This window comes from Phalaenopsis equestris, unplaced genomic scaffold (genome assembly GCF_001263595.1).
Source record: "Phalaenopsis equestris unplaced genomic scaffold, ASM126359v1 Scaffold000002, whole genome shotgun sequence".
Taxonomy (NCBI): Eukaryota; Viridiplantae; Streptophyta; class Magnoliopsida; order Asparagales; family Orchidaceae; genus Phalaenopsis; species Phalaenopsis equestris.
The window spans coordinates 68,571,688-68,582,178 of record NW_018164444.1 but is presented as its reverse complement, the minus strand read 5'-3'; the positions used below and the strand labels follow the sequence as shown (position 1 = coordinate 68,582,178).

Below are 10,491 nucleotides of genomic sequence, written 5' to 3'. Positions count from 1 at the left end.
TATCATTATTCATATTCATGTATGGGTTGCTTGACATACGTTGTGATACCTTATCAATGACATATCTCAACAGGCTAGTACTATATGAAATGTAATTTATTAACTTTTTAATCTTTTCTTTTTTTTTTATGTAGCCCTACACGGGCAAGTGCTGGGAGGGATTTAAGGGAGATGGAAGGGTAATGAAGGAGGACCTCTACAAAATCATCTACCATTTCCACCTTCGCAATCTCTTCACAATATCTCTCACAGATTGTATGGATTCATGAAATATACGAGACCCTACATCCTAAAAAGATTCAATATCCTAAAAGGAGTGATGAGCATGTATCTTATACTCTAATTTAACAGTGAGATCTTTGGCGTGAAGGACCAGAGAATTTTTGTTAGAGAGAATAGATGGAGACGATGGTAAAATAAGTGAGGCAGGAGGCCTCAAGGACCCGATCTAGGAATCTATCTAAAAGCCACACCCGATCATCACGATCAGTAATACGGAGCGCGAGAATTGTGAAGATGGCAACTGGAAAGAGAAGCATTACCGAGGACAGGGCCAAGAACCTTTGCAATCTCTTCACAATATCTCTCCCATATTGTGTGGATTCACGAAATATACGAGACTCTACATCTTAAAAAGACTCGATATCCTAAAAGGAGTGATGAGCATGTATCTCATACTCTAATTTAACAGTGAGATCTTTGGCGTGAAGGACCAGAGAATTTTGTTAGAGAGAATAGATGGAGATGATGGTAGAAGAAGTGAGGCAGGAGGCCTCGAGGACCCGATCTAGGGATATTTCTAAAAGCCACACCTGATCATCACGATCAGTAATACAGAGGCGAAAATTGCGAAGATGGCAACCACATAAAGAAGGATTACCGAGGACAGGGCCAAGGAGAGCTCTGGCTTCAATGTTAGAAGAAGAAGAGGGAGAAGATGAGTCATATGTCCCACAAGAGGATACTTTAGAGTCCTCGAATAATGAAAGAAGAAGAAGACGAAGGTCATCAGAAAATGTATTCTTAGAGATTGCTGAAGTAGAAGTACCCATGAAGTTCAAGATCCCTTCTTTGGGTTATCATAAAGCAAGAACGGGTCTCACCAAATACGTAGCCTCTTTTGAATTAGCAGTATGTTTGTTATAGATAAACGATTGTCGTTTGTTCCTCATGATACTCAGAGTGTCTACCCTACGCTATTTCAAAAACTTGCAGATAGCAGTCACTGCCTTCTTTTGTAAGTTCAAGTGAATGTTTGTGAGTCAATTTTCTAGCGCTCAAAAAGCAGAAAATAGCTTTCAAGTTCTGCTGAAGATTTGATAGATGCCTTATTAAAGCATGAGAAGTTTCATCACTCAATTTTAGCGATAAATTTTAGACATCAGAGATCTTGAGTCTGTCATTGCTCATGCAACACTGGCCTGAGGTCTACTTGAGGGCCTAGTCAGATATGAGTTTGGGTTGCAAAAGTCAAAAAAATTTGCCAATCTTTTAGAACTGGCTAGCGAACATTTTTTGGCTGAAGAATATAACTTTACCAAATCCTTAATCGGAACATATATTCCAAAAAGGATCTTTTTCACGGACATCGAGGATGCATTGACCAATTTGTTCACATATATCATCAGAATGCTTCAAGATGATGTTATTGACAACGACAACAACTAAAGCAACCCGGTTGAAGGTTGGTCGTAAGGAGACCAAAACTGAGATAGAATTTGCCTCAATCCTCTCCAATAGAAGTGACTTCATTGAGAGTGTTGTGATCGAAGTTGGAGAAGCCGTCCAATATATATAATTTTTTCAAGAGACCTCCACCGAGAAAAGTTGGGAGTTTCCAGTGTAATCCTCATAAGTATTGTGCTTATCATTGTGACTATGAGCATTATACCAATATTGCCGACATATTCAAAATCTAGTCTAAGAATTAATCTGAGCGAGAAAAGTGATAAGTTCATAGCACCGAAAGCCAACATTTTAAGATAAGGTAAAGCACCAGTTAAGTTACTTTTAAAGAACCAGTCCCTTCTAGAATCATACATGTCACCAAAGTTGTACCCATCACTTTTATGGGGACAAACCTGAAGCTTTGTGACTTTCAAGTCTAAATGATTGAAGCTAGGAGACATTAATTTTTCCAATCTTCCCAGATCAACTATTTTGACTCATCCACCTATCACCTTCACATTAGTTGACCCGCTAGATGTCATGAATCCTTTTAAAGTCTTCCCATATCAACTATTTTGGTTCATTTTGAGGTCAATTTGCTTCTTCGAAGTTTTCCCAGGCTTTCGCACTTGCTGCTGACTAGCTAGGCACAAAATTACAACAATTGGTCAGGCACCATGACCCTGCATGTGATAAGACATGTATCTGATGATAAGCCACTGCTGTTTATGACACTCGGGCACCAGTCTCAGCATCGCAAAGCATATTTAACCCATTCAATGTGATCGTTGATGTCGTGGAGCATCAAACGATGAGGCGCTCCAGCCACTGGCTTGGAGCTGTGAAACCCCACCAAAAATAATTATGAAGTGTGTTCGAAGGAGCCATTATATGATTTTAGTACTGTGAGACCATGTCTGAAGCTATGACACATGATATTCTATATATAGTGTTAGGAATTAAGGGTTTTCACAAGCAAAATTTTTTGTAGCAAAGCTCTACCATACTTTATCCCTTCCTTAAAAATTTCTCCTCCTATTTCTCCCAATGATGCCTACAAGAAGTGTCAGAGATCTCTATCGTCGTAAGAGGAAGGATTCGATACAACCTAGTTTGTGAGCCAGGAAGCTACTTGTAGGAATGAGGAAATTCTTCATTGTAGGAATGTCATTCTCGAGTGTGGTTTCTTTGAGCTCGGGGGTGGTGTTACCACCACTATTACGAGGAGGGGCTGGATGAATTTTGTGTTGGGTTCTGTCATCATTTTCATCATTCAAGGAGTTCATGGCAAATGCTAGGGAGCCCTTAGACAATAAGGTGTACGTCGAGGAATATTGGGTGTCATGGAAACGATCAACAATGTGTACGACTTAACTAGGTACATAGAAGATCAATTTATACACTTCTGAAACATAACTCTGAATACGATGAGATCTTCTAGTGCCTCGTTGTGGGAACATACAACACTTCACATGTGGAATCTAAGGGACACCCCTTCAGCTTTCCCATAAGCGCACTCGACTGAGAGTCGAGGGCCTCACATTTCTTTGTATCAGTTAGGTTACTACCAAGCCTAAATGTTAGTGTGGAAAATTAGGAGCATGTAACTCTTAACTACGCCATCCAGTGTGACTACAAAATCAATGCAGTCGTATTATTCACTGGTCCAAACTCTTTCGTAGGAGTACTATGGTTGGCATCGGTCAACTTTCCCTGATCTTTGCATTTTGTGTTGGATCCGGGGTAAATCTTGACACCCAAGAGGAAATGGTGGCCCTATAAAACCCATCACAGGGGTTGGCATTTGGGTCTACCGCATGCTTTCTACGGGGAGTGTGGAGGCCACTGGAGCCATTATTCCTTCTTCTCGGGACCACTCCATCAACAAGTAGATCTATGACCTCAAGATTGGCATAGCTTATGTCGACCAAAAGACAGGCCTCCTCATCTTTCAATACACCCACTTGGAACACCATCAAAGTAGTCAGCTTACCTAGTTAACTTAGTCACTGGACTGGTTCATGGGCAGTGCCCGGGATGGCCACGCCCCACCACCCTAATAAACTTAACACTTAATTATCAGAGGTTGGGCCTAGCGAGACAGAAGACAATGATGACAGAGACAATGGTGACCACGAGGAGCGTGAAGTTGATGAGTTCTAGATGTTCCTTCCCCTTCCCGCGAGACAGAGAAAAATGATGTTTCTTTTGATAATTTTATTTTATTGTTATTATTATTTTTGCTTTACTTTCGAGCTTGGACAATGGGACCTTTGGGCATTTTGATAATTGCACTCACATGAAGAGTTTTGATTATTATTATGTCTATGTACCCTCCGTGGGGATTGATTTCATGGTGTCTCCCTCACCATGTGTTTGATTATTCATTTCTATAATTATGACTATGCCTCAATAAGAGGGCTTCGTATTTGGTGATTGTGAACATATCTCCCCCCTATAGAAAATGGGACATAGGATTAGATATATTTCGATATGCTATATGAGGAGTTTACAATTCCCATGTCATTGTGATTATGGATGTTTCCATCCCATGAGTCCAGTTTGAAAGTCCCGACACCAACTGAAGCACCCCAATGCTTAAATGCCCACTTTTTATGGCTAATAAAGACCCAAGGTAGTGGTTAATGACATCTACTGTATCAGCGCCACGACACCGGGTCCACAGCCACAATGCTCTACTATTTTTTGGCCCCCAACAATCCTAATTGGGCACACGTCATTTCTGGCATTGACTGAAAACAAAATAGTACGCACTTGAAAGCTATTAATAAAAAAGAAATGCGGGTAGAATTGTAAGATAAGCCATAAAAAATATTAAGAAATATAACAAATCAAAAAGATAATTCTATAATGATGGATTGTTTGTTTCAAATAGTCTTGAGATGATATGATTCAAGAAAAAAATAGCTAAAAGCATATTTATGAAAACTAGTCCAACATTAAACTGATTAATCAAAACCTAATTCTTACCATCTTAGGCAAGTTAAATCACCATAACAATACCAATTAATATAATTAGATACCACATGATGGAAAGAACTAAGCCATTTCATTATATCATATATGCATTATAATTAGTTTCTAATTTATACAATAATATAAAGAACATCATCCCATATGAAGAAAAACAAATTTAAGAAAAAATCTGATATGAAAAGTATACAATTAACATCAGCACCAACTCACACCCATTTGACATTCTTATGAATTATAAAGCATTATTAGCCTTATTATCAAAGTATGCAGCACATTAATTTCATGAAACTGCATGTAGTAGATTTACCATAAACTTGGAATCTGACAAATTTGAAAATGTATTTTATCACCATGTGAAGCAATTTCTTACTGTTTGCAACTGTAACATTCATATAATAACAGACAATCAAGCTTGGAAGCAGATGAACAAGCATGGCTATGTGAGATAAATTACTTCTTAAGCTAAACTTGAATCATATGATCATTCAAACCAAATTGTACCCAATTTTGTTCACTACCTTGTTCTTGAAATAGGAATTATGTCACACATCTTTATATCAAGTTTAAAACATTATTGAAGAATACATGTAGGGATGTTGTGCACTGCTCCCTAATGCTTAGAAATATGTTCACTGATTATTCTATAAATTATGAGCTCGTTTGAGGGGGAGTTTCAACTCCGTCGTGGTCGCAGAGAAAACGAAGAATGGTCGTTTGGATGATAAGCTTTGTCGGACTTTGCTTCCACCACAATAGAGATTTTGGTGAAATTACGAATGCCATGAGACCATCACTTTCAGCCTTACATTCTGTTTTAGGTTCTGATTTCTCATTTGAGTCACTCGTCGGTTCGTTTCTTCTCCTCTATTTCCGAAGATTACGAGGTTATATTCAAACACTTCTAGTATTTTAAGGGACAAACTTTACAATACCACTTCTTCAAATATTGTTTTTAAACATAATTTTTTCACTGTCAAATGAGGCCAACATTGAAAGTAGACAACAGCTCTTATATGTTCGGCTACAAAACTGCTCCAATATATCATACTTCCAGATGCAAAAAATTTATCATAATCTGTTGGCTAAAGTCAAAACAGTCCAGCTCTTATGTTTTTCTGTCATTTTTAGTTGGGTGCTTCAGCAAATATTCTCTGAAAATACTGAAGCACAGGCCGAAATGCTGAGATACTCCACATAAGAATACTAAATCATATTTTGATTAAATCCATGACAAACCACAAAAATAAGAGCAGTTTCCACCAATAAGGAATACTTTGTGAAGTGGACTGGAACAAAAATGCAGACTTAGATTTCTATAAGTTTCAGTTTATTGTTAAATGCTTCATAAACTTAGTGAACATTGGAATTTGTTATTCCAATCCTTTGTTTTGAGATTTGGTTTTAAGACATAGTTAAAACAAAGCTTGTAAATGATAATGGTACATGGGACCATACAAAAATTTATATTTTTATAAATTAATTTGACACAAAAGGATTTTATATTATAATGAAGGGGTATTTTCATATCAAAAACATTAGAAGCTATTGATCACATTTGAATATCACAACATACAAGCTATTATAAAAAAGAAAATTGTTGAAAAGAAGAGAAATGATTTTCTCATTTGAAAGGCACCATTTCTTTTACAACATAACAACTAATCCTTTCTGATAATTGAAGCACTAATTCTATTACTCATTTAACTAGATCTCAGTCAATATCATCAGTGTGGTTGCCTTGTATTTTTGAGAACCAGAGCCCAAGGATTTTACAAGGGCCATGATCATTGAAGAGTGAGAAAGAATCATATGTAGTGAAAAAATTTTCACCATTTGGTTGTTGTTGATTCATGTGACGCCTTCTTATATTCTCATCGACATACGTGGCTACATTTCTTGTGCCAATAACATTCGAATGGATTCGAAAACTCTTATTCTCCAATGCTAAAATATTGTCATTCCCCACAAAATATGTTACAAAGGAATTAAGATAATAAAAAATAAGAATAATAGTGGAGAGTATGGTAGGAGGCATACCATCATAGATGAATCCTTTGCCTCTGACATTTGAGTTAAGAGCGGAGGTGGTGTGTTTGGTGTTGGCTTTTCAATGCCTTTTGGAGGTGTTTGCCTCAAAAGTGAATGCTTCAATAGATGTGTCGATATAACTCTATCTGCTAACATTAGAAGCTGCATTATTGAACCTAGAGGAAATGTGCTCTAGGTCAATAGGGGGAAAAGAAAATGTCAAACCTTACGTGTACGTTGAAAACATGTCATCACGGATCTCAAGGGAATCCCACGATCATAAGAGGTTCCAGAAGGACGTATGGTGACTTCTAAACATCAATTTAGGCACAAGCATGTCTCACTCTACCTCTCTCTCTTGACTGCAACCTTGGCTTTTAGTTATGAGATCCTGAGTTTAAATTATTGCATATATATAGAATTAAAACAATGATTATTTGTGATAATTGGTGACAGTTTATATTTTTTATTTTTATAAAATTAAACTAATTTAAATGTCGCCTGCCCGAAGGATTACTGCCTGTTTCTTCTCATAAAGATTGTCATATATCTGCATACTCCTATAACCAAAATTTGTGGAATCAAATTGTTCGATCTCTGAAACCTTCACTTCATCTACAGCCATCATTCTTCCTCAGATCCGAAACCACAGGCTCTGATACCAGTTGTTGTGGTATATACCAGTTGTTGTGGTATATATATAGAAATAAGATAGGAGAACGATCTTTGACGAAGTAAAAAATAGAACGAGAAAATTCAACCAGAAAATAGTAACACAACGGAACACATAGATTTACGTGGTTCGACAAATTGCTTACGTCCACAAAGTTGCAAAGGATTTTACTACTTGAGGAATTTACACTAGTCCATCGTCTCAACTTACAAGAAAGATCTCTCACTTCATTGCTCTCTCTTCTTCTCTCTTTACATCAAGATACACCGAAGAAGTTAAGCTTATAAGAGAAATAAACTCAATTTATTTTCGTCCACAAGCCACCAAGAAGAAGCCAGTGGAGAACAATCTTCTTCTTCTTCTATCTTCTTCGTTCTACCCCGAGTAACTACTTTTTGTACTTCTCTTCCTCTGTATCGAGGAAGTCCGAAGAAGAACACAAAAATCACTTGCCTGAAGGATTACTACCCGTTGCCGAGAATTAACATTTTTTGGTGGACGCAATCATGAGATATTCAGTGATGAGCTTCCTGGATGCTTTTTCAGGTTACCATCATATTAGGATGCATTTGGTGGATGCCACTAAGCTGGTGTTTATTACGGCCAAAGGAGTGTTATGTTATAATATATTGCCCTTTGGGCTTAAAAATATTGGAGCAACATACAAGCGTTGGATGGATGTAATTTTTTTTTAAAGAAAAGAATATTGAATTCTATGTTGATGATATTCTCATAAAAAACGAACAACATAACAACATATTAAAAATCTAAAAGAAACTTTCCAAACCCTAAGAATATAATATGAGGTTAAACTTTTTGAAGTACACATTTGGAGCCTCAACCGGTTAGTTTTTAGGTTATTTCCTAATCCTCGAAGGCATAAAAACAAACCTATAAGAAATCCAGGCGCTGATGGACATGTTGCCCTGCGAAATACTCAAGAATTTCAAAAATTAACCAGTTGGAACGCAGATCTAAGTCGATTCATTTTGAGGCCGGCCGACAAGTGTGCAACGCTCTTCTAAACTCTTAGAAAGGCTGGAAGACTCCAATGGATGGATAAGATCCAGATAGCATTCCAGAGCCCTAAGGATTCTTTAGCTTCACCGCCACTTCTCCAAAGCCTAAAGCCAAACAAATAAATCTCTTTGTATCAATTCCATTTTGGTGTGAGAGGAATCGGTGAGGCAATTCTTAGTCTACTACACCAGCCTTACTCTTTAAAGGGCGGAGGTCAGGTATCCGTTTATGAAAAAGCTAACCTTTGTTGTAATTATGAAATTGGTGAGACAATTATTAGTCTACTACACCAGCCATATTCTTTAAGGGGCGGAGGTCAGGTATCCAATTATGAAAAAGCTAACCTTTGTTCTAATTGTGTTGACACATAGGCTGCAACCCTACTTCTAAACACAACCCATCCGTGTGATTACTGATCATCCGTTGAAGTTAGTGCTTGCCCAACCAGAACATTCCAGCCGTCTATTCAAGTGGGGAGTGGATCTAAGTGAGTTCGATATCACCTACGTTCCTTGGACTATAATTAAGGTACAAGCAGTCGCAGACTTCCTAAACTGACTTCTCGGAGCATGGGATTCCGAATAAAGAAAGCAATATGGTGATTCAACCTCACTCTTCAATCACCTAAATTTCTGTCAAGGAAATGAGGTTCAAGTAAATTAAAAACGCTAAATTTATCCAATAAAACAATTTTTAAAAGGCAACTGAAATCACACTGCTCTGTATAACTTTTGAGCTAACAAAAAGTTAAAATGATATATTAAGCCCCTACAACCATCTCATGTGTAGAATAAAAAAAAGTATTACAAACACAAAAATCAACAAGGGAGGCATGAATGAGATACATGTAAATTGATAAAAAGGAAAGAAAAAAAACAAAATTAAAACCAAACTAATAAGATGGATTTCCATGCAACATAACCATTTCTATTTGTTCAAGTATCAAACACCCAATTATTCTTATACATATGAATAACATCTCAACTCTCTTAGAAGATTTCACCAAATCATACCCAAGAACTTAAAAAATAAGAAATTGCAACAATTATGTCATGACACACCCAATTATTCTTATGTAAGTTTTATACTAGTTTGAGGGTGTAACTAAATTATGAATTTCCCGGGACATTCTTGATATTTTGCCCAAGAATTCTGAACTCAGGAGGAGAGAATCAGCAGCCGTTGAGGAATTAGAGGAGTTTGTTAGCTATTCCCTGCGGATGAGAACGCTTAAAGACTTCAATTTTATGAATTTCTTCCAATCCACAGCCCGCTCCAATCACTTCGAACCAAAACCAAGATTGCGAGCTCTTCTTCTTCTACCCCGAATCACTTGGTAGCCCTCTCCTATCCGATTGCTTTTCCCAATGAGGTCCACTGCAGCCGCCTCTGCTTCTTCTTGCTTCGGCAAAATGCTGCGGCTTGTGCACTCCTTTAGCGAACATATGCATAAACCACCCGTCAAATTTCCCATCTCTCCATTCCATTTTTCTACCCTTTTTACTAACACTCCCAATTCCAAGAACTCCTGCGCTCCGCTGTCCCTCTAACTGGAATTTTTGTCCCAACCCCTGCCCCAAGTTTGTCTTTTGGAATTTCTATCACGACCACCACTTGGACAGCCTGCCCGATGCTGACGCCGAAGCTAAAGACCGATCGGTATACAAATATGTTATGGCTTTATGGGTAAAGAGAAGCCTCTTTTATAATTTCTTTCCAAAACCTCATGAAGTTTGCAATTGAAGTGCTCAGTTCAGCAAGTATCTAAAGCAAATAAATATTCCAATTAAGAGAACAAAAACAAATCCAAACCATCAAATAAAACCAACGTTAATACTTCCCTGCCAAACTGCAATATGCATAATCTATTTCCTGCACATTTAACTAGTACACGAATATTCCAACAAGCCAACATGCCAAGATCAGAATGTTGAGATGGAGAAATAATTTTGTTTGGCAAATGTCCTGAGATATGATCATTTACATCAGCAACTAATGGAAAAGAATATGGAGCCACCATTAAGCTTTTCAAATTTCTCAAGCTTTCACTTTCCACAATATTTGCTTCTGGAGTGCTAAGACAAACAAGTAAGACAAACAAGTAA

General features: G+C 37.5%; 1 protein-coding gene across 1 annotated transcript in view; it reads left to right on the top strand.

The window, feature by feature from the left end:
• The window catches only part of LOC110019815, a 29,677-nt gene that overhangs the window by 7,924 nt on the left and 11,262 nt on the right, over positions 1-10,491 (top strand). The window contains exon 6 of the mRNA XM_020717657.1: positions 135-255. Within this exon, the coding sequence (XP_020573316.1) occupies positions 135-255 (121 nt within the window). The remainder of the gene's footprint in view (positions 1-134; positions 256-10,491) is intronic.